General features: G+C 45.3%; 1 protein-coding gene across 1 annotated transcript in view; it reads right to left on the bottom strand.

Annotated features, from left to right (window-relative positions):
- Nucleotides 1-20,972: 20,972 nt before the first annotated feature.
- The window catches only part of PARD6G (par-6 family cell polarity regulator gamma), a 238,777-nt gene continuing 233,934 nt past the window's right edge, over nucleotides 20,973-25,815 (bottom strand). Inside the window, exon 3 of the mRNA XM_078687865.1 lies at nucleotides 20,973-23,755. Coding sequence (XP_078543991.1) covers nucleotides 22,899-23,755 — 857 coding nt within the window. The 3' untranslated portion in view covers nucleotides 20,973-22,898. The remainder of the gene's footprint in view (nucleotides 23,756-25,815) is intronic.

Raw genomic sequence — 25,815 nt, forward strand, 5'->3', positions numbered from 1 at the left:
CCGGTTAATAGCTCAGTCCACGACCAAGGGCCACAATCCTTCCTTTCCTGAGGGGTCTGAAGAAAAGCTACTCCTGTTGGGTCCGGTCAGCAAGGGAGGGGTAGCGTCAGCACGCAGGAAGCAGCCCCACGAGGCCGTCAAGTCCTTCACACTGCGCCAACCTCCTCTTCTCCCAGCCTGTACTCCAACTGACTTCTCTTCACTCCGCCTCACACACTGCACAAAATGGCTGCCCTGACCCTGGCCTTTTATAGGCTGACCACCAAGGGTACAGAAGGTTCTTTAAGGTCCCTATTTTAACCTATGGGTCCTTCTCCTAGGGTGGCAGTTTATGGCCACCATTTTAGATACCTCCTAGTTTTCAGTCAGGAAAGACACCTAGGCCTCAGGGAAAAGGACCATGAGGGCAAAGAACACCTAACTCCTAGGACAACACCGCAAAAATTCAGTGGACATAAAAATTAAGGGTTTTGAGGGGCAAAAAAGGGGACAAAAATAAATAAATAGGAGGGACTACCAAAAGGGCAGACAGGTCTAACACTGTCTAATAAAGGTGTCTGGGCTGGTATCTGGTCCGGTTCACAACTGCGATCTCTATTGCAGTCCTGACAATCCATTGCAAAGTTATAAATTTGCACGCTCATCCCCGGCCACCAGTATTGTGATTGCAATTCTATTAGAGATTTCAAGATCTCTTGGTGCCTCAGACCAATTCCCATGTGTGCTTCTTGAATCAAGTAAGCCCTCCGGTACGTGTTTGGAATTACTCTGTCCCCCACTACAGGGATTCGAGCAAAAAGAACGGAGTTCGCATCAATTATGTATGTATTATTGAGTGGATAATTTAGAGGTAATGCCGCATAGTCGCCTTTTAATAGGGCTTTTACTGCCAGCATGGTTTCTCCATCTATTTGTTTTTAGAACTCTTTTTTGTAGCTACGGAAGCCGGTTGAACAGCTGCCGTTGTAGCTTTGTCAGCCAATGAATTCCCTGCAACGTGAACGCCATCACGTCGAAGACTCTGCGTATGTATCACGTGAGTCTTTCGTAGTTCTTTCTGTAAAAGAACTACTTGTTACCATAGTTTCCTATGCTTTATTGTGACACCTGTCTCATCTCTGTAACAGTTTTCAATCCAGGTCTGCACGAAATCATTGTAAGACTGGACGCAATAATACGAATCGCACACTATTAGTGTGGGGAATTCGCGATCAGCATTCTCAAGTGCCATCTTTAAAGCTCGTAGTTCAGCTAGCTGAGCTGTACAGTTTCTGAGTGATTCAGTTTTAGTAACCATTGGTCTGAATTTACCTATGTGCCAGCGACCTTTAACAATCGCGCATGCTGCATTGTAAACTTGTTTATCCACAACGTAGAGTTGTGCAGATCAGTCTGTGTAGATTACACAGGCGTACTGTTCAAGAGGCAGAATTTCGATCAACAGAGGACATTCATGTTCGTATTCTAGATGTTCTAGCTTTTTCATTTGGGATCAAATGCGTGTATCACGTCTGTTGCAGCAAGAGAACTAACCCATTGTATCCATTTTGGATCTAATGCCATAGCATTTAGAATGCTCGGTCTTGTTACTGCCTCAAGGGCTGATACTGCTGTTAAAACAGATATGCTCTTCCCTTGGGCTAGGGCTCTTTCTTTTGCTACAGCAGTTGGGACCGCAGTCAGAATCTTTTCAGTAGAACTGAATTTAATTTCAGCTTGTGCGTACAAGTGTGATTAATAAGCTATTGGTACCGTTTCTCCCTCATTAGAGGTCAGGTACGTAAATCCGCATCTTCCTGGGATGACTGATTACAAGGTTGCGTTCGTTTGCGCGCGTTTGCAGTTTTGTTTTAGTTAACATGTCTGTTTGTATTGATCGTAAAATTTTTGTGTGTTTCTGAGTACAATTCATTGGTTTGAAATCAGGTTTTATTAATTCGTAGAGGGGTTTAACCCTCTCTGCGTAGTTAAGAATGCAAGTTCTTCCGAAATTCAGGAAACCTAAAATTGATTGTAAGTTTTTCAGCGTTTTTGGAGCTTGGAATACTGCACACTTCTCTAAGAAGTTGTCTGCTAGGCTTTTACCTTCACTTGATAACTCATATCCTAAAAATAGGACAGTGAGGTGGGCAATTCAAGATTTTTTAAAGTTGAATTTGTACCCTTCAGATGCGAACCCAAGTATAATGGTGTTCACTCTTTTCAAGTGTGTCTCCAGGTCATCGTCTGTAAGATAGATGTCAGACACATAAGATAATGCCTCATCATCATACATTTGTAGTAATTCTGTTACCCTGGCTGAAAATAATTCTGGGCTGTTCTTGAATCCCTGGGGGAGACGACAAAATTGAGATTAGTTTCAGTGCCGCATTAGAAAAGAAATGAGAGATTTTACGTATAGTATGTAAATTGAGAAAATAAGATGAGACCACCACACTGATTTGGGAGTGCATGGAGCGATCACTACTGACTTTAATACCAAGACTTTTAACAGAGGCAGAGGGAGAAGGAGGGGGACCAAGAGAAGAGGGCCAGAAAGAAGAGGACCAGGGACTGGAGGGACCACCAGTAAGCACCAGCTCGGTCTTATCAGGATTGAGCTTTAGGTGGTTGAAATTCATCCAGTCGCTGATGAAGGTCATAACTGATTGAAAGTTAAGAATGGAAGAAGGAGAAGAAGAGATGTTAAAAATAAGTTGGAGGTCCTCGGCGTAATTAAATACTGTGAATTTTTGAAGAGCAGAGATAAGGGGAAGAATGTAGAGATTGAAAAGAAGAGGGGAAAGAGAGGAACCTTGGGGGACACCACAGGTGATATGGCGGGCAGCGGCGGAGAAACCGGCCAGCTGAACGGCCTGCTGGCGATTCTCCAAGAACGAGGAGATCCAAGCCAGGGAGGATCCCCGAAGGCCAGCACCCTTGACACGATCGATCAGGATGGTATGATCGACCGTGTCAAAGGCGACCGACAGGTCCAGAAGGACCAAGGCCTGAGAAGAGTTTGCATCGGCTCCGCATCTAAGCTCATCCAACACAGAGAGGATGACGGACTCTGTGGAATGCGCAGGACGAAAGCCTGCCTGGTGGGGGTCTAAAAAATGCATATTCTCAATAAAAGAGCTAAGACAAGCTGCAACATGACTCTCCAGGATTTCCCCCAAAAAAGGAAGCAAAGAAATAGGGCGAAAATTACAAGGAGAGGACGATCGGCCCCTGCCTTCTTCAAGATGGGAATAATTTTAGCAGATTTGAAGAGGTCAGGGACCGTCCCCAGTGAGAGGGAATTATTAAGAAGTGATAACGGGGGATCCGGACAGGCAGAGAAGATCTCTTTTAGCAGATGAGCCGGACAGCTGTCAGAAGGGGAACCAGATTTGACTTTGGTGAGTAAGGAAGAAAAAGTTTCCCTAGATATCTGGGGGAACTGTTCCAGATGGTAGGGGTTAGAGGGAAGGTCAGGGCAAGAGAAGTTAGGAGAGGGAAAAGGGATATTAGCTTTAATTGTGCTGATTTTGTCAATGAAATAGTCATTGAGAGAGTTACAGAGTGCTTGTGAGAGGGAAGGCTTGAGGGTGGGGCACGATCAGAAAGGGGAGACTCGCCATGGTGCCATGTGCGCAATTGTCATTACATTAAATAACAAAAAATACCCCAGGAGGTTGGGGCAGCTCTTTCCCACCTACCGAGGCAAAAAAAAAAAAAAGAAAATGGAGATCCCTCTGTTTTCATCAAAGGGATAGGTGGGGGTGTCCCCTGGACATAACTGTTACATTCATGGCAACGGAGTACCACAACCACGGACGTAACCGTTACACCCATGGCACTAAAGGGGTTAAGTATTCCTTTAGGAGTAGACAGGAGGTACCTCAGGGCTTGGAAACACACCACCATAGTGTACCTACACAAAAAGCCGCTGCTCAACGCTACTAAGCGGGAGTACTTTAGGCCTATTTCCTAGATTCCTTTCACCTCAGAGTTAGGAGAAAAATATGTAACCCTCTCTTATTTCATTGAAGCAAGCGACCTTCTGCATTAGACCTAATCAGGCTTTTGCCCTCAAAACAGTACAAAATCTACACTTTTATTTTCTTCCGAATTTATCCGCCAAGTTGGGGGACAGAGAAGATAAGATTGCTTTGCTCCTGCTGTACCTCAGGGCAGCATTCAATACCGTGTCTCATAGCCTCCTGTTAGAACGGCTGCAAAACTACGGAATTGGCGGGAAGGTTCTACAGTGGTTGCTTATCTTTTTTGCAGAACTGCACGTTTCAGGTGGCACAAAAACCTTATGCCTCAAAGACCTTTCCTCTGCAACAGAGAGTGGCCCCGGGCTCCTCCCTGAGCCAGAAATTATTTAATCTGTATTGCACCACAGGCTGACATCGCTGAGCAGTATGCCATACCATTGTGTCGAAACACAGACGATACTCAACTAATAATCACTCTCTCCCGAAAAGCAGCCGAATCTGCAGCACTGCTCCGCTCCTGCCTGACAGAGGTAGCAGAATGGATAAATCTCAGCTGTCTCAGGAAGGTAAACCGAAGTTCTTATCTAGGTAAACAGCCATCTATTTGGTCTACAGCTTTGTGGCCCGATATGCTGGGATCCCTTCCAGCACCAAACTCCAAAGTCAAAAACTTAGGTATTTGGTTTGACTCCAAACTATCAATTGACAATCAAATCACAAGCCTAGCAGGACAGTGCTTTGGGATCTTAAAATCACAAACAAATCCAGCCAGAAAGACAGTTGTCCAGTCTTTTATCATGTCCAGACTGGAATATTCAACGTGTATTAGATCTAAGAGTCTCACAGGCAAGTATTAACTCCAGCAGGTGCAGAACATAGCAGCACGTTTACTATTGAATTGAATAGCATTACACATTTCTAAAGCACACAGCTACTCACAAAGTGTTCTAGTGCGAATTGGTATGCCCAAAGGAGAGAGCGCCAGGGATAGGAGCCATTGATCCCAGATAACATCTAAACAGAAATGTCTTCTGCCTAGATGCTCCCTCTCTGCTCCTGCTTTAGCTAAATTTCACTCACTACCTCTGAAAGAACAAGTCTCTTTCAAAGCTCTATGCTACTGCCACAAATTCTCAATGGCAGAGGCCCTAGCTACCTGCATTCTCTGACCACAGCCTTTACTCCTAAAAGAACCAGGAGATCAGCTGATGCTGTTCTTGCATCGATACCTAGAATCAAAAGAATGTGCATCGGAGGATGCTCTTTCAGCTTTTTGACAGCAAAACTGTGGAACTTCTCGCCTCTTCCACTCCGACAGAAGAAGCCAGAAGTCTCCTTTCATTAAAAAAAACTGAAAACCTGGCTTTTCAGATCCATTTAATCTTGGCTTCCCAGTATAGTGTGCTCTGTAATGGAGGGTAGGAAACCTAAGCACTGGGACACGCCTGCTGACGTAACTATGAGCTCTAAAAAAAACATTATAATTTAGTCATGTTGAGCATGAGTGGGTGCTTTATCATTAACTCTATAAAAGGTAGGAGTTCCAAGTCAGAAAGGCTGTATTGATCTCATTCTGAATGTAGACTAGCTCTCCCCTCCATGGTGCCATCTATAAACTTTCATTCAGGAATCCATTTGCACAACAGTGGGCTGTTTTATGAAACTGGGTTGTAGCTGGGGGGGGGCGTCCAATCCAATGTGAGATCAGCTGCAAAATTGAAATCCACACCAAGTAGGATAGCGTAATGTTGTATGTTAGTGATGATAGGTTTCAGGGAGGCTAGAAACGGTGGTTGGCCTGCGTTGAGGGCGTAGATGTTCACCAATGGTATGTCCTTGCTATCAAATGTTCCTGCCAGCAGTACGCAATAGCCCTCAGGATCTATAATCGCTACCTTCCACTGCATTTCCGCCTGATAAATGCACATGCCCAACGAGGGGGCGAATGCAGAGGGCTGAAGGCACTACCCACTGTGAAGTTGGAGTAGCATGTACACCAATCAAGCTCTGGAAAGACATAGCTGAAGATCTACAAATGAACAGAGAGACTTCCTTGATTTAGAATCCGCTGTTTTTTGAGCGAACAACCATTGAAAGGTCCTCATCCGCCATCTGCAAAGCAGCACAAAAAAGATACAGAAGGCCATCAAGGACAGTGGTCAAACAAACCTTTAAAACCTGGATCAGTTTCAAACATCAGGATCATATCTCAAATGTCCAAGATTCTCTGTAGCAGAGGAAAAGGTTGTGTTCCAGTCTGCTCCAATTAAGGCCCATCCCCAAGCTGGGACGAGGTTGGACCTCTGCTGGCTGATCAAGAATCCCAGTGGATAACAAGCATTAGAAATGCATTGTAAATGGCAATGTCTTTTTGCCATGTGAATGGAGTGTGTGCATGTGGTGTGTAGTGGAAATATGTTGGTTGAATTGTAATTTTACCAATGGTGGCATGCTGTGCTTTATATGAATATGTTTAAAAGTAAAGTGTACCATACTGCGATTGCTTGGTGGAAAAGTGCACTGCCGGCTGGAGGTGTGTGTGCCTGGTGGAAGGGTGCACTGACGGCTGGTGGGTGTGTGTTTGGTAAAAGCGTGCACAGATGGCTGATGGTTGTTGGTGTTTGTGCATGGTGAAAGCATTCATTGACGGCTGGGGGTGTGTTGTTGTGTGTTTTCTTTTCTGTGTACTGGTGAGTGTGTGGTGGTGAGTCTGTGGGGGTGAGTCTGTGGGGGTGAGTCTGTGGGGGTGAGCCTGTGGGGGTGAGCCTGTGGGGGTGAGTGTGGTGGTGAGTGTGGTGGTGAGTGTGTTGTGTTGAGTGGTGACGAGTGTGTGGTGTTGAGACTGAGGCGTGTGGTTTGTGTGTGAGTTGTGTGTGTGCGTTATGTGTGTGTGTGTGTGGGGTGTATGTGTGTATGGTGTGTGTGTGTGGTATGTGTGTGTGGTGTTTTCTGCACACACACACTGCCCCTACACATTCACACACTGCTCACCCTCACACTCCCAATGTCCACTGTTTATCCTGCACACTCATTCTGCACACTCACAATGTGCACCCTTACACACTGTCTCTGCAGTCACTCTGCACTCACTGTCACTCTGCACTCACTGTCACTCTGCACTCACTGTCACTCTGCACTCACTGTCACTCTGCACTCACTCTGCACTCACTGTCACTCTGCACTCACTCTGCACGCACTGTCACTCTGCACACACTGTCACTCTGCACACACTGTCACTCTGCACACACTGTCACTTTGCACTCACTCTGCACTCACTGTCACTTGCTGTCACTCTGCACTCACTGTCACTCTGCACTCACTGTCACTCTGCAATCTTTATTTTGTGTGCGGTTTGTTCTGTACGAAGCCGATGTTTAGGACAGCATTCGTAAAATTCCTGTATTTGACATTTGTTACTCTTAAAAGTGTGGCAATCCTCACATGATCAGGCCCACAGACATACCCTCACCGCTCTCCCAATGTTTGCTGGTGATTCACTGACCACTTGCAGTCAAATGTTCGGTCGTAGGACATTTTATGAAGGCACACTTTACTTTTTAGCGCAGTTTTAAACTGGAAATGTCAAGTGTTTGCAGCTTTAGGGAAAACTTTACTTCAACTTGAAGTTTCTGTGTGCGTTCAGCATTCATAACATTCACGTGCTAGAGCAAGCCCCATTAAAAACATAGGTGGGCCAATATTGGTTTGAGTCAATTGCTTGAGCCGTGTCATTCCTAGTTTTGGTGCAGTGGTGTCCTAGTGCCAAATTGTGGTTACTGATGCATTGATGGAAGGAAGTGGATGGGCCAGGCAACAGGAGTTACAGCAAGATTTCTGTTTTCTTGTTTCGTGAAAGAGTCCCTCACCTCTTTTGCATTCTGCTGCAGAGTGTGTTGTGTACCATGAATGGATCGAGCGGGATCTATTACAGAAGTCTTCAGGAGCCGAAGCATCTTGGGTTATGAAGTGATGCAGTGCAGCAGGCCTAGTGCCTGCAGTATGTTGTTTAATCAGCAGTCCAAAGGCTTGTTCACCGGAGCCTGTTCTCGAGCACGGGGGTTGTTTGTGGTGGCTCTGCGTTTGTGTGTGCATGTTTGGAAAGCGTGTACTACTGCTTCCTGTGTTGCAGTGACAAAGAGGGAAGTGTGTGTTACGCAGCTCCTGCCAGTGCTATGCGTGAGGGTGTCGTGCACTGCGATGCCTGTGTTGCGGAGATGCGAGGCTTCTTGCTGCTGCATGTCCTGGCCCTGGGAGTGTAGCCTGCACAGACAGTGTCCCTACTGTACCAGTTTCCCGTATGTAGAAGAACGTGGGAAGAAGAATACACTGCATAGTCGTTGCTGTACCAGTTCTTTATGCGTGAACACAGCTGACACCATCGCTGTCCATACAGACCATGCGATATCTGTGAGCGTGAGGGCAGCTAGCACAGTAGCGCCTGTGCCTCGTGTTGTGTGTCTGCCTAACAAAGCTCACCTGCCGCAGGACTGTGCTGATTCTGCAAGCGTCATAGCGATACTGAAATAAAAGACCTCATGTTATCTCCTACAACGCACTTCTGCCATTTTTTTTTCACATACTGCCTAAAATCTCTGTCCAGCGAGGAATAGTGATCGAAGTTTGCAGATTCATCACCTCTCCCTCGGAGGAAGAGTAAAAACCATCCCGGTGATTCCATTTGAAATGCCACTGATTCGCTATGGGCTGAAGGGCAGAAGTGCGTTCTCATCTTCCCAAAAAACATAAGGAAAGCTGTAAAAAAAAGTGGTGATTCAGGCACGAGCCGGCTGCGGTACCAGCGAGGCAGAACAACAGGTCACCACGGAGAATCATAAAACTGCAAGCAAACAAACACCACAAATGTCCAGCCATGGAGAATCGCCCGCGCAGCCTTAAGTACAAGATTCTGTTAGCAGCGCAAATAATTGCAAGACGGAAATGTGTTCTTCTGGTCTGAAAAAAATAGACATTTGAGGAGGATTGTGCCTGGGGGAAGGATCGGTTATTTTAAGCTACGGCTGTGGACACCCTCAACAGCCTGGAGTCACAAGTGCAGCCCTTGCAGGGCTGACTCAGGCTTTTATCCTCCTAGAGCCGTACAATCTGTAAGACTGATTGTGTAAAGAGCCTCGTATGAAATTCCCCTGAGAGATCCCCAGCGCATACCAAAAGGTGCATATAGTTACTAAAAGTCATAAATGCTAAAGATGGAAAGGGCAGCCAAGCATGAGAGATTTAAAAAAAATGCGCGGGGTCCGTGTTTATTAAAGAAAACAGGGCACGCACCCCCGGCTGTGGGCTTAGATGGCACAGTGTGCGGCGTCAGAAAGCATCAATTAAAACAAAAAACGAGCACTCCATGTCACATACCCTAATGCCAGTGAAATAGATCGCGGGGTTCAAGCTCCTGCTGCGCACATCTGTGCATACCCTGTAGAACACAGCATGAGTTACCAGGGGAGGCGACTCAGCCTTTCATCCATTCGAGGTTGATAATAGGAGTACCGTTCAGCTGAATAGTGCTACCTATATTCCTACATACATTACTTACAGCGCCTAGACGCAGGTCCGCATGGGTTTGTGCTGTACTGATGACGGACGTAAGCGTGCTCGTTTGATTTGAAAATGTGATGTTTCCAGCATGGGAGAAAGAGTTTGTCATTAAAAAAAGTCTAAGGGCTCCTGCTCGGGCGGCTGTTCATGCGCGCACACAGAGCTGAAGGGAAAAAAAACACCGCAGTGCACATGCTCCCAGCACCATCTGCCTTCAATTACCGGCACCTCGGACAGCTGGTAATTGAGGATTTATGTATTCTTCTGCGCGTGTCCGAACACAATATGCAGGCCACTGATTCGCTATGCCTGTGTGCACGTGAGGAGGACGCGCGCCCGACAAACGCACTGCTCTATGGTGAACGCGCGCACACCATCTGGAATGCATTACACGGCCACTCTGACATCTCCTAATTAAAATTAATGCACTGCCGAGCACGTAACCGCTGAGAAAATGCCCAAAATGGCGCCCGACAATTACCATTCAGATAATAAAAAAAAATAAGGAATGTGTCTTTCCCGAGCCCTAAAGAAACTTTTTTTTTTTTTCTTTTACATTAGGATCTCGGTCGCCTAGACTACAGTAATGCTCTTTCGGCTGAAGCCGGAAAGACGCTGCTCGCCAAACTGCAGGTGATCCAAAATACGTCAGCAAGAATGATTCTGAATCGTCCGGCAGGCTCTTCATCAGGCCCTCTGCTGAGAGAGCTTCACTGGCTCCCAGTAAGGAAGCGATCGAACTTCAAAATCTGCTGCCTTATCTATAACTCCCTTAGTGGCAAAGGCCCCCATTATCTTCGTAAGAAGCTCATCAAACGGGTATCTGGTCGCAACCACCGATCTAATTCCTTAGCTCGCCTAAAAGTTCCCTGAATACGTCTTAGTCGTACCGGTGGAATGGCGTTCTCGTACCTTGCCCCTCGTTACTGGAACGCTCTCCCCCTTACTTTGCGCGAATGTCCCTCCTATCGCATCTTCAGGAAACAATTAAAAGCCTTTCTGTTCTAACCTATGAATCTCTCCTGTTCTGACTCCCGCTACCACCTTAACACTAAGTAAGCGCCGAGATGCCCCCCGGGTGAGTCGTGCGCTATAACAATGTCCCTAACATAACATCCTCAGAAAATGTAGATTACGTCTCCCACGCATGATTGGTTAAAAGATCCGGCATCGGCAGTCACACATTAACGACTCATATACAGACTTCTTGATCAATAGGACGTCTTTGAAAAGATTTGGGGACCATTCCTCGAGGACCTAAAGAAAATGATTCTCCTCTTCGACAGGATTTCTCTCCCTATGATACTGTGATAGTCATTGTTGCCTTCTTCGCTTTCTCAGTTCCCTAACCGTCTTAACTCTTCAGTGCTTGATTTAGTTTTATGCACCTTTTGATTTTCACAGATGATACTATGGTTATATCTATCATCATCATCATCCGCCTTTTCCTTTCAAAGTCCTGGCCCCCTAGCCTCAAACACTTCCTGCACTCCGTGTATCTTTATATTTTTCCTCATTTGTTTCCCAATAAAGTGGATTGAATCCCTCGTATCGCGTTGCTGTGATCTTTTGTGCGCCTTTCTTCTTTTTAAATAAAAACAATGTTCCAAAAAACAGTAAAATGCGGAATAAAATGAACAGTTTTAAACGTTGCTTTGTGTGCGTGTCAGATTCTCTTATTCCCTCGGTGCCGTGTGGGGCATTTCCAGTGGCGTTGCTAGAATTTTGCTGCCCGCCCGTGACGGCCGTATGCAACAGCGAGGGTGCGAAGTGGGGGGGCTGGGGTGTTCCTGGCTATTCCTGCGACAGCCGCAGGTAATGTGGGGGACACACCCCCCTCCCAGAAACTCGTCCCCCTCCCCAGCACCCCCCTTTGCTACGCCACTGGGCACTTCGCAGTGGCGGCGTTGCCTTTTCTTCGGGTGGTAAAGGATTCCGCTTTTCTTCGGGATGTAGGTTTGTACCCTTGATGCATTAGAGTAGTATGTGGTACCTCGCGCCCGTCTTTGCAAACGTGTGCCTGCCATAAAGGCGCCTCAGTCGAGTCCCGCCCTGTGCACTTTACGTGTGCTCTATTGTTTTCTTTCACCAACAGACCCGCCACACACCTTTTTAACTGTACATTTCCATAAGTAATCCAGCCAGCGTTCTTAAACTGTTACCCTGTCCCTCACTTTTGATTAACGACCCGATTGCATTTCCAATTTAGCCCTTTGTGCTTCACCTGTGTGGATACAATGTAACATCTGCCCTTGTACTGTTGTGTAAACAGGAGTGGTTAATTTCCTATCTTCAAAACAAGACCTACATGTAAGGAAAAACAAGCAGTGCACATGCTCCCAGCACCATCTGCCTTCAATTACCGGCACCTCTGACAGCTGGTAATTGAGGATTTATTTATTCTTCTGCACGTGTCCGAACACAATATGCAGGCCACTGATTCGCTATGCCTGTGTGCACGTGAGGAGGACGCGCGCCCGACAAACGCACTGCTCTATGGTGAACGCGCGCACACCATCTGGAATGCATTACACGGCCACTCTGACAGCTCCTAATTAAAATTAATGCACTGCCGAGCACGTAACCGCTGAGAAAATGCCCAAAATCGCGCCCGACAATTACATCTGCCCAATCGCATCACGACTACTAAAAATACATCACCGCGAGGACCAATCACCATTCAGATAATAAAAAAAATAAGGAATGTGTCTTTCCCGAGCCCTAAAGAAACTTTTTTTTTTTTTCTTTTACATTAGGATCTCGGGGCTCCGCCCGAGCCCCAAAAACGGGTCAGGGTGCATTCCAGATAGTTTAAAACCCATGCAGGATACACAATTTTCCAAGTATGAAAATATGTGCACTTCTGAGGGAGGCCTCCAACACATCCTGCACTTTGGTATAGATTTGCAGAGCTATCACATGACCCAAGGATAGTACAGTGAATTGGTAATGCCAGGGCCACACTGTAAAGTGAAAATAGCACCTGTGTGAAGGAAGTATAATCAGATGGAAATGGGCATTCTGGAGATCCAGGGAACATACCAGTCAACACATTCGCAGGTAGGGGACCCAATATGGACAGTATTTTGTGCTTGCCCTGATGAGATAAGGCAGTGGTTCTTAACCTGTGGTGCTAAGACCCCGGAGGATCTATGAGGCCTACTCAGGGGGTTGTGTCAGTATTACCAAAATAAATATTAAAATGAATAATACATATTAAAATGAATACATAAAAAAAATCAGTATATACAAATAAAGAAGCAAAATTGAAAATGTGAAAAACTTTTCTGTAATTGATGGTGAATAAAACAAAATATTTCAACATTCGTTTGGAGTATACTTGTTTTAGTATTGGTCTATATTGTTTTGAAGTTCAAATCTTAGAACTTGCTTAGGGTGGGCGTCCCCAGCTTCAAATAATGACTCTTGGGGTCCCCTGATTCCACTAATGGCCCAGTGGGGGTTCACAGAAGTCAAAATGTAAAGAACAGCTGAACTAAGGAATTAAGGAACCGCAGTCCCAGAATGGGCCTCCTCCTTCCTTTTTAATGATCAAGAACTACTGAGTAGAAAGCTAAGCCAGTCTCCTCCATAGGCATCACCTCTATGGCCCTGTATTGATGGAAGGCAAAAAAAAGCCAATGCAAAAACAAAAAAAATCAAGGCATAGACCAGTGTGTTCTTCCTGGCTGAAGGCAGGTAATCCATAGCAGTGAATAGAAAGGGGAGAGTACACCTGCAGAACTGATGGAGCATCCAGCGATCATAAGACTCCCAAAAGGTAAAAAAAATAAGATCCCAAACCCTTGATTGGTAGCAGATGATGGAGGGAGATCAAATCAAAAGAGCTTTAAGGTGGTAGAAGGGGGCGGGAACTGCCCTTGCTGTTGCTCTTTAGATCCCTCTCTCCTATGAAAGGTACGAAAGAACTGCTACAGGGTCTAAACGTGCTAGGAGGGTTGATGTGGGTGGGGTAGTTGGCTCCTTAGAAAAGCAACATAAGTAATGACACTGCAGGTAGAACTGTTTGGCGTAAGTGCCAGTGTCAGAGTGCGCCAGAGCGACAGGTTCTGATGTGCTCCATTAAGATCCCCAAAACATCCAGCATAGCACATCCAAACACATCTGCTTAGAGTAAGATCCACAGTCACAGAAAAGCCTATCAAGTAGGCCATGTTCAGGCTAGGTTTTAGAATGTGCACTGAGGCTTCTAGACAATCTTATCGATTCAGAAAATGGCCATCGCATTCGATGTGGGATACCAATCACAGCAAACTTCGCCATTTCCCATTGGGGTGTGGGTTTTCTGTTCAAGGAGGGCCACCACACTTTCCAGAGAAGGATGTCTGGACAAGAATTTAGTATCAGACAGCACATCCCTATGGTGCTCAGCAATCTGCCTGTGAGCTGTAAGATTCCCAAAAGGTTTTTCCTCAGACAGGCCGCACTGGTACTAGCAGAGCTTTGTTAAAAGGTAGAAGAGTCTGTGGCATCTCGAAATAAGGAAGCAGGGTTCCCAGCGCTGGATCGCTCGCACCCACAACCCCACCATTACACCAACGCACACCGTACCCTTAACCACATCTTCACGGACCACAGCCTCGTCGACCCTTGGCGCACACTCCACCCAAATGAGAAGGCTTCTGCTTTTCCACCGCCCACTCCTCCTGGTCACGGATTGATAGCTGGCTTATCTCAAGAGGGCTAACACTGTGGCTGTCCTGGGCGCCTTACCTCCCACTCACCTATTCCGACCACGCACCAGCGCTCCTCACGCTCACCCCCCCCCCATGAAGAATCGCCATACCTATCCTGGCGACTACCCGCGCATGCATTCTTGGACCCAGTTTTCAGGGCTGAGCTTGAACAAGATATTATCGACTTCTTCCCCCGCAATGAGCACTCAGTCAGGCAATACTCCACTGTATGGGAGGCCTTCAAGGTCACCGTGCGTGGAATCTGCATCGCCAAAAGTGGGGGGATCCTGAGGGATATTCGCTCCACACTCCATCAGCTAGAGACAGTACTTGAGCGTACCGAAACACAGATGCAAACCACACCCAACCCAGAGCTAAAATCACGTTTAAAAGACCTACTCACAGACTATCAAGAAACTGCAGATAGGGAGTGCAAGTTTAGAGGGTAATATCACCAAGCCCGTCACTAGGTGGAGGGGGAGAGACCATGCAAGGCGCTCGCAGCCCTTATCCATCCACCCAGGTTCTCCAACACCATCCTCAAAATCACCAACGAGGGCGGCCATTTGCACAGAAACACTTTGGACATAGCTGCTCCCTTCAAACGCTTTTGCAAAGACCTCTACACCTTGCATAGGCCACAACCTGTTGATTTCACCTCTTTCTTCCAAGACACTGCGATAGGCTGGCTTGGGGACACCCCACGAAAATTTCTCCTTGCAGATTTGGAGGACGACGGGATCACAGCCGCCATTATGCAGCTGCAGTCTGGCCTGGCCCCCGGCCCTGATGGCGAAATTTTACAAAACCTTCCACACTATACTCATCCCCGTTCTGCGACAGGTCTATGAGGAGGCTCGAGCGACAGGCATACTTCCCCAGACAATGGGAGTGGCGCTCATAATATCCTTACTGCAGCCAGTGAAACCTGCTACACAATGAGATTCATATCGGCCCCTCTCCCTCAAATGTAGATGCTAAAATCTTAGCATAAATGATCTTAAACCATATTAGCCCCCTCATGAACACCCTTGTCCTCCCTAACCAGTCGGTGTTTGTCCCCAGTAGAGGTACCTCCCATAACCTTCGCACCCTGTTTGCCGTCCTGCTGGACATCGACCCCGACACGAATGCGGTGGCTGTCTTTCTTGACGCCACCAAAGCATTTGAGTCCCTGGAATGGGACTATTTGGCATTTGTACTTTGCTGCATGGGCTTCCCAGCTCATTTTTTAGCATGGATCCACTTGCTGTTCACAGGGCTAAAGGCCAGCACACTGGTTAAAGGCACCAGATCCTCCGCCTTCCCAATAGCTAGAGGCACCAGGCAGGGGTGCCCCCTGTCCCCCCTCCTCTTTGCCCTGGCAATTGAGCCCCTGGCTGCCAAGGTCCGCCAACACCATCACGAACAAACCCTCATATACCCCGAGAGGCAAATACTAATTTCCCTCTATGCAGACGATCTCACTCTCTATCTTCACAATCCGGGAGACAGTCTCAACCCCACTCATCCTCTTTGGACACCTCTCTGGGGTCAACGTAAAATGGGGGAAATCCCAAATTTTCCCCACTGACAGACGTCACCGTGCAGTTCACACCAGACTATCCCTTCGCGTGGTGCTAAGACACAATTACCTACCTAGGAATAGTAATCACTCATAATGACTTGATGGCAGCCAACTACGGGCGCACACTAAGCGTCCTCACTGACAAAATCACCAGGTGGATTGCTATGCCAATCTCCTTGGCTCGGAGAGCCTCGCTAATAAAGATGGTAATCCTGCCTAAATTGCTCGATCTCTTCATTAACATCCCCTATGCCCCTAGTAGACATTTCTAAAGCGCTTAAAACTCAACTCCTACGCCTCACCTGGGGTGGGAAACAACCTAGACTGCGCTGGAACACTCACTCAGTCCTTCAGTGCTGGCGGCTTTGAAATCCCAGACCAGGAACTACATTTCAGCTGTGCACAGGCCCACTACTCAGCGTATTGGCTAGGACCCCCCCCCCTTACATGCCACACCTAGCAATCGAAGATGGGTATATGTCCCCGACCCCCTGTTCCGCCTATCTACGCGTGCCTGTCATTCAGAGACACCTCGCCTCCACCACAGTAGACTGCACCACCATCGCTTGATGAGACCTAGGTCGCCGACTTCATACGGCCACGCTATACTCCCCCTTGTAGCCCCTCCATGGCAGACTCGATCTCCTGGTCACGCAGGAAGGAGGATGCCGCCCACTCCTCCGGAAACTCTCTATCCAGACCTGGGGTAAGCTCTATGTCAACGGGAAATTTTGCTCCAGTGAAGAGGTTTTTCAGTGACACCCCGCCGACCCCCCTGGAGCGCTTCTTCTACATCAGGCTGAGACAAGACGTTAGGGCTCTCACCCAGTGCTTCCCACAGGAGCCTCCCACCAGGACTCCTCTACATACCCTCCTCCGGTAAACCACCCCAACACATTGTGCCTGTTGTACCGCACTACCCAAAGAGACGGCACACACCTCCTCGGCCAGGACACGCTGGGAGGAAGAACTCCGCTCCGCCCCTAACAGACGACCAGTGGTCTTTCTGCTGCCAACAGACACTGCAAATAACCGCCAGCAGTGGGTTGCGCATCAAGCACTATAAATACATACACTGTCTATTACACACTCACACGACTGAGGCGCCTTCGCCTAGGAGCTACCTATAGCTGCGGGAGTGAGGAGGCAGATTTTAGACATCTAGCTTGGGATTGCCCTTCCATCTGACGTTACTGGTCAGAGGTAATGGTTGAGCTTGACCGGACAGGGCTGTACGTCCCAGACGACCCCCTTGTTGCGCTCCTTGGCTACACCGTGGCATTAGCCGCTACAATGTGGAAGTACATATCCCTGGCACTCTTGCTGGCCAAGAGGAGAGTCGCCTACAGATGGGGCAGAGGGAGTGTGCCCAAATTTAAAGATTGGCTGAATGACCTAATATTTTGCCAGGATTCCTGCCGCTAGCGCGACATATTGTTTCCCCCCCCTCCAGACATACCTCTTGGAGCACACCGACGATGCGGACGCAGCACCACGACCGGATGGCTGACTGGGTTCACACATGGGATGGGCCTGGACTCCTAAGGCACCTAACTATGCCTGGAATGTAAACATCATGCTGGGTACATGGTGTTCAGAATATATACAGTGCTAAAGCTATTTCAATGCGGAATGAGTGGTTAACCGGACTTGTCAAAACTGTAATGTGGTAATGTTTGTTTTGTAAATTTTGCATTTCATGCTCAAAACGCAATAAAGAAATTTAAAAAAAAAGTAAGCAGGGTTCGCATGTGGATGTTGGATTTGAGCCCCGGGGAGGGTAGAGCAATTCACTGATGCACAATAGATATTAAGCAAACTTCAAAAGAAGAAAAAGCCCAGAGGATAGTGGTCTTGAACTGGAGAATAATTAAGTTCACTGGCATTTTGAAGATGTTAAGTAGAGGCTAGCGTTTATTTATTGAGGGAAGATGTATTAGTGTCAGAATCATCATCCTCCATATGCCTAAAATCTAGGTTATTTAAGAACATATTGTATAGATTTTTGTTCACTTAATGAAAAGAAAAGGAACATAAAATGATTTGCAGCAGGCAAAGTCAACCAACGTCCTGAATTAGAATAATGAATAGGAGTACCAGGCACCTGTTCATTAACTGAACAAAGTGATCCACAAAATAAACAATGAATTATTTTATAGCTCAGACAGGTACCTCGTTAGACCAAAACACTGCGGCATTATAAGGGCAAACCCCCTGTATAAACATGGTAAACATCAAGGTGGTCATGCGGAGCGCATCTCAATGCAAGCGGAAATGTTATTACACGAGTATGAACATTTTTGCTCCTGGAAGAGGACATCAAGAGACTGTTCCTAAAAGGGATCTTTCCCTTTCTCTCAGGGCATCCGAAACATTTCTAAATGTTTTTGAGGGTCGAGGCGGTATGAAAAGCAGCTCAAAGAGCAGCATCTGAGATAATAAAAAGCATGGGAATCAGTGTAGACAACAGATACTGGCACCATTGAAAAAAATCCTTATGTGTAAGTGCGCAAAGGTCGGGCCTATGGAAGGACAGAGTTAGGCGGTGTCAGGATGTCAGAATTGCTAAGCTTGAAGGGGAGCCAGAAGAGTTACTAACATGGTGTGCCGAAAGATGGAAGAGAGAGTGTGTTTGCGAGCCTTATTAATGGCCCAAGGTAGAAAGAACTTGCTCCTACTCCTCAATGGCCTTGAGGTACATGAAGGTACAAAGAGTGGCTAGTCAAACGCCAGGCAGCACATATGGATGCCACGGAAATCTGCCAGACATGTTATGACCAGTTTAAAGATATGTGGGGGAGCACTCCTTTTAATCCAATATCTGCAATCTAAACGAATGGTGCTGCAACTAATCAGGTTCGTCACGCCTGTGGAAAATTAGACTGGTTTTGATGGGATGAGCTCACATCTAGTTGCGCACTGTACACATGGTGTTATCCTACACCTTATAAGTTATACATTATCAACTCAATATACTGTAGTTAATCAGTTATTTAATATCATAATCTGATTTTTTATCATTGATTAACTCATGCCACTTTTCAAAATTTGTCTTACAATATGTGATAAACACTTTTTGTTCATATATACATTATATGCTAGCAAGACATTTGATACTCAATCATCATTTCATGATTTAACATTTTAACATTGTAACAGTGGCTGCCCAATGCATTTCGGCACCCAATTGTGCCTTCATCAGGGGCTGATCTTTTGGTTATGTGCGTAATAAGTCAGCCAATGTTTTCCAGAATATGAAATTCTTGTCTTGGTTGATTACGACGACCGTTAGAGGTTGTATGTTCTTCCTATATTTACTGCCGGCGATATTCAAAAGAAGGCTGCTCGTGTGCGGACATGTTATGACACCATCAAGAGTTCGAACCCTGAGACATTAGGAGATTACATTTGATGTCATCTACTGAAGAATCATTGAAAACATTGATGAATTTGGTAAACATTGAGGAATTCGCAGCACATTTTTAAGGCTAACAAAATAGTAACTAAGACCAGCATGCCAAGTGGTGAAGTATATAGGCCGGTGCCGTCACTTCCTGGAAGGGTGAAGCAATGACTAGTGTAGTGCACCACCCCTATGGACGCTAGAGAGCCATTGTTTGATAAGTGTTTTCCAGATAGACTTGGGGGCCTGAGGATATGTATAACGTGAGGAAATTGCAGGGAGAATTACCCATCAGACTGGCTGCTGTTCAAGCAAATTAATGAGTGGACTTCAAACAAATGTTGTCCCTGCAGAGCCCAGGAGTCACCATTCAGTTGTTATAGCTATATTAGATAAAAATGTAACAGCATAAAAAAAAATCACCACACCAACATACTTTCATATTTCACTATACTAATTCACAAGTAATCCTTTATGGGTTCTGGAGTAGCAGGATACTCGCCAAGCGCTTCAACAAATGCAAACCTTTTCCACTCTATCGATGCGCTATCCTTCTGAATCCAAATAACTGACTCACATATCCACCACTCAAATTACTTTCCTATTTCACTATACTAATGCACCACTAATCATGTATGGGTTCCGAAGTAGCGTGCTGAGAGCCAGCTTTAGGGCAGTGCGACTGGTGTGGCCGTACTGGGCGCTGACCTGTGGAGGGGGCACTGTACTAAAGGGGGGGCTGTGTTCAGCAATAACTTATGATTGGAGACATGAGGGGCCTTTTAGCCCATGGTAGTGAGAGAATCTGAGGAGGCAGTCATGGGGTGTGAGGGTGCCAACATTTATTGCCGTACGGGCGCCACCAGCGCTAAAGCCGGCCCTGAGCGTGCTACTCGCCGAAAAAGCACTTTGACGCCACGTCAGGGGTAGTAAGAGCTATATAAATGCAATTAAAAACACAACAGTGAAGGCTACTCCAGTTAAATGTAAACTTGCTGCAACACGAAATTAAAACATTGAAAAAAGTTACCAGATACGAAAAATAATGGTCTATGGAAGCCTTATGGTGATCCACAGAGGCGTGTGTTACTGGGTCCTTGAGTAGCGTACAACCACCTGAGAGGTGGGAAGTGCATTGAACTGAAGTGAGGAGTCCTGTTTGGGAAGAACACTATGGTTAACAACAAAACTTTTAAAGCAGGACGTTCTTCATAATATTATGCTTGTTGGTAGTATTTAAGTAACACCCACTGTGTAGCCTCATTTCATATTGCTTAAATAAACGAAAGGAATAATTGAAATATCGAGTACGCGGATGTAGGGTCTAAATCTGCGACGCAATACTTGCATTTCTTGAAATGCATTCTGTTACACAAAGAGCTGCGTCCACTGAGTAAAGCCAACCAATTCTTGTGATCCTAATGTTTAAATGAGAGTTATGATTTCTGTTTTTCAGCCAGGGTGGCCACCCAGTCCCACAATTCAGAAGTTGCTGGCCAGGAACCATTCTTCTATGTGTAGTTTGTCCAAATGTCATTTCCTTTAACAACCGTGGGATTTCTTTTTCCAAGTTAGCCAAGCTATTGGTCTTTCACACTACCCTGCGTTTCTCACTGATAATGGCAGACTTTGTGCTACCATTTAATGGACCTTTGAGTTTAATGTAGTACTGGTGGCATATATGGGTTTAAAAAAAAAAAAGTTGTAACTGAAGAATAGTTTTCTGAGGAAAAAACAAACAAGCATTCCAAATCTAAATTAATAACATTTTCATTTCAGCGCAGTCATAGCAAAAATGGTTTTATTTTATTAGTTCTTTATTATCATCTGCCCACCTGAAAACAGGAATGAGCAATGAAGATACTGGAAATTCGGTGGTACAATTCAGAATGGACATTTCGATACGCAACCGTTCAAACTATTTTTCTTAAAAAAAAATACAGAAAATGGCTTTCTACCACATACAAAAGAGAATAGAAAAAGTAAAAAAAATTACATTGAAAGTGGAGTGAAACATTATAAAACACCATTGTAACTTTGTTCCTATAAAATCTATGTGCATAATGATGCAAAATAAGACATGAAAAACCGTAAACAGGCCATTAAAAAAACACAGGCTAAAGGAGCTTCTTCCAGTAGGTAGTCCAAGTGTTAATCAGGAGAAGACTATCAAATGAAGGATGAAAGTAATCCAAAGTGTTAAATTGTCGAGCACCTGGCTCGCCAACATATTCCAGGCACCCCAATACCTACCCTGCACCGTACAACAGGATGGTTTACAATAGTACATTGAGAGTCTTCACTAAGCTGCTTTAGACTTGAAGAATTTTTGACAGCTGCTGATCCATTCGATAACTACCCTTCAAAACAAACATCTTAACTACAGGTCTTAGCATTCACCACGTGGTTCACAGAAATAACTTTTTTTGAGTGTCACTAATAACACTAGCTCTTTAATGCCAATTATGAGGAATTCCCATTTTTACCCACCAGCCCCAAAATGTGGACACAAATATAAAGAACATAAAGTAGTAATACAGACAGTAATTAACTGCCCCATAAATATTAATTTAAAACAATTTTACCTTATGGTACCGGATTTAGTAGTAATACTAGACAAGTCATCTTTTCAGAATATCCTTTTCTATTAATTGTGCACAAAGTGACCCACACAGCCCAGCTAAGATGCTCACCCAACTCTTACACTCCTTTCCAGGCAGTCAACAAAACGACACAATTTAGAGGCAGCACAGCTATTGCCCACCAAGTGGCGCCAAATACTGGCAATCCACCCTAGTAAACTCTCCCAAAACACATTCGGATAACTGATGCTAATAATTTGGTCACAGTTTTCACGAAAAAAGGACAATACTTTTTATAGAGGCACTCTTTTTTAAATTAACTTGCTCTAGACCGAACAGACATCTTCCAAAATCTGTGTAAACATACAGAATGGGTTAATTTTAAAAAAACGGATCTAGTAGTGGAGGGCTGGGATAACTTGAAAAGGAAGACATTTCTTGGGACAACATCATACTTTTGGCGGTGAACAGAAATGCCAGTCCACTATTAAAATCGCACGACTTGGCATTTTAAGCTGTTCTTATTTTGTGTTCACTGCTGTGCTTTTGCCCGGCAGCCACCAATTCTTTGATATATCACAGTGGGAAACACCGTTGTGCCTCTGATGAACGCCCCCCCCCCCCCCCCCCCCCCCCCTCGCTGTCTACTCCTGTCTCACGGTCTGTTACCAGTGGTGGCATAAAAACGAAACAAAAAACAAAACGTGGTCATCGGGACTGTGAACATGGTCCCATTCAAAATTCAAATATAATTCTCTTTAAACAGTATTGTTGGAGTGATCAATATTTGTTATCTGCTGCATCTTAAACGGTGCCTAAGCACTTCGCTCCGCACCTAAGGCCACAATTTTGACAACAAATGATTTTAGGAATGCGATATTAAATTGCACAAATAAAAAGAATACTTTGACGTCCGCTGTTTCAAAGCACCTATTCTCATGACGCTAGTAAAATTCATCACATTTCTCTTTGCATTATTTCCCAACTGAACTGGATTAAGTCTAATCCAGGAGGTGGTGAACCGAGACATGTTTCCACCAAAGAGATTTGCAGAGAATGTACTTTGTCTTTGTGTTCATGTCTACATTATGATTTAAATAGCAGTTAAGACCTAAAGAGAGGCAGGAGCTATAAGGTTATCACCGTCCCATCCTCCTCTATGCCTCCTCTTGGGATGACCAAACTGTGTCGTGGGTCTGCTTTCAAGGAACTCAGTATTTTGTGGATACTGCCGTTGCTTTCCCGCCCTGAATGGTTCAGCACCAGTTCTCGCTGTAGCCTATGGCTAAGGTTATTGCCATTCAGCCGGGCCAGGCTGTTCGATGGCAGGCTGTGTGATTTTGGAATGTGTAGTGGTTCCAGGACACCCTCAATGACAATGTCCGTCTCTTCGTCGCTCTCCATTTCATCAGGGTGGCAGTTCTGCAGGGCATTTGAAGATGGTAGGCTGTGGTGGCTCGCTGTGCTGTCCGTAGACTGCCCAGAACTGCCAGACATCCTGCTGCTTCGGATTATGTTGTTTCTTTGGTTGGCTGGCTTGACTGTAATGATAAGGTTATGGCTGTTGGCAATCATCATGTCTGTTACTTGGTCGAGGGTTTTGCCAGCAACTTCTATGCCATTTACCTCCAGCACTTCATCGTTGACAGCCAGGAGACCAGTACTGTCTGCCAGCCCCCCTGGAACCATGCGAGAGATGAAAATGCCTGGCACTTTTTCCAAACCTTGAGGAGTCACCCTCACGCTAGTTCCGTCCCGGATATAAAACCCTAGCGGCTTCTCACAGCCATGTCTGTACAGCCTCACTCTCCGATGGGTCTCAGGCAGGATGTCTACATCAATGATGGAAGACACAGGCCTAAAGTCATGAGGCATGCTGATGTTGATGTGAGGCCGCCGGCGGAAGTTGTCATTTCGCAGAGTCACCAAGACTTTCTTCCTCCGGGTTAGTGTGTTTGTCCCAAAGTTACTGTAGTCCACTTCCGCTGCAAACAGAAGAAAAAAAAAAAGATGGTTACAAATGTGGCAATAAGTCGCAGCGACCCGCCCAGTAGATTAGGTAATACGTTTTTTGCACGTTAACAGACAGTGCAATTATTAACATTAAATTAGAATAAAACTATTACGGACAACCAAGATATCCATTGAGTAAAATAAAACTACAGGTTGCAAATGACTGCTAGCTTGGTGTCTTCGAAACAGCATATCTGTCCATTTATTTTCTCAAAGCGGAAAATAAAATTCATTCCATACCAAACCGAGGCAATTTTAACAATTTTGGTATAGGTACTTTTAAGTATCATTCTTTAAAAAATTCTAATAAGCAACCATGGAAAAACATGCAAAGGGAGACCGGGTTTATGTTTCACATTACAATGTTTTTCGACCAACCAGGCATCTCTCTGACCCCCCCCCCCCCCAAAAAAAAAAGACAACAGCTCTCAAATTGTTTTTGCACATTGGATGTTCTTTCCCCAGGAGCCTTGCTGTGGCCATCTGGTGGCGGTAGCCTTTTGCAAAATGGTAGCTGGCCCATAAAATAATCAAGACATATTTCGAACTATCTTAGTAGTTCCTCTCATGCAATAGGTGTAGTTCCTCTCATGCAATAGGTGGAGTTAAACAGCATCTCATTGCTAACACGACTGGTTTAGTCGATTAACGGAGGAGATGTCTGCCATTAAATAACACCACAATGTTTTTCGTTTTTGGTTCAAGTAGAAATATGCCCAGCTCAAAATGGTTCCAGAGTTTCTTAATGGGTGTACCAACTCCTCCTTTTATGTAGTAAGAGGCTGGATAAGACTCTGTGATCCCTTGCACAATTTTGGTAGGAACATATGATAAAAGCTTTTTAAGCATTTCTACACCAGAATACCAATACCTGCCTGATAATTGTCATTCAAAGAAAAGCCTAGAGACGGGCCGATTTAACCGACGTCCATATAGAAATCAGGTTGGGGGCCAGCAAAGATTTTTTATTGCAGCCATAGCTTCTCAAACTTGGCTTTCAAAAACAAAGGAGACTACAGATTCATTATGTACGCTAAAGAGAGGGGAAAGTTGCTTCACTACAGTGATATATTAAAATAATTGTCAAAATTTTAGTTAGAATCGGCAACATGGGCATTATGGTTAGCTTGAAAACAAGCATTGGTCTCGCCTTTGGGACCTTACAAGAGTTTAGTTATGCAGCACAATATCCTTGGTGCAACAGCAAGTGTTGCATGGCTAAACACTTATAAGGTGCCAAAGGCGAGACCTATTGGCTATACCAATGCTGGTTACCTTCTGTTCCTGCTTTGGTTATCACTCAGTCATGGGCTGCCATGAAAAAGCAATCAACACGGCAAAAAAGTAGTAAACTACTTATAAGCAGAGCATTTTGTTCTGGAAGGGCACACTTCCGCTACAAAGCCTATGCTAGACGTCACCTTTCCTTGACACTACGTGGCTCAGTATGATTGGCCACCTTCTTCCCATTCTCGGAGCTGTGTCTGGTTCCTCTGACAAAAAGTTATCGGATAACCCTTCACATAAAGGGCAATTTCTTCAAAATGTGAAAGGTAATGCTGAAATTTCTTGCTCATAGAAAAACTTCTTCAAATGTTACTCTGAAGCAATTGAAAATATGTTGCAATCGCGAAATAAAATGTGACAGCTTAAATATTTACTTCAAAAACATAAAAGCTGTTTAAGGATTCGAATTGGTGTCTAATGACATCACTACATTTATTATAGTGGGCGACAGTAACAGCTGAGTAATTGAAACCTACGTGCACGCTTCTGAATTGTCACTGGAATTATAGGTAAGAGCCTACCCGCATGTTCTCTAATGAAGTTCAGGGTCGTTGCTAGAGTGCGGAAAGTGCTCGCTTATTTATTTTTGGGAGACTTCATGCCACTGTTACACGTGTGAAAGATTACTAGCTGATGTCTGGAGGTTGCTAACATGACCGTGAAATAAAGAAGGGAAGTACTGGGGAAAGAGCACAAAAGGCTTCGGTTCCGGGTTCACTGACTAATGCGGAAAAGTAATGCATGA

The sequence above is a fragment of the Lissotriton helveticus genome, chromosome 4_1 (genome assembly GCF_964261635.1).
Source record: "Lissotriton helveticus chromosome 4_1, aLisHel1.1, whole genome shotgun sequence".
Classification (NCBI taxonomy): domain Eukaryota; kingdom Metazoa; phylum Chordata; class Amphibia; order Caudata; family Salamandridae; genus Lissotriton; species Lissotriton helveticus.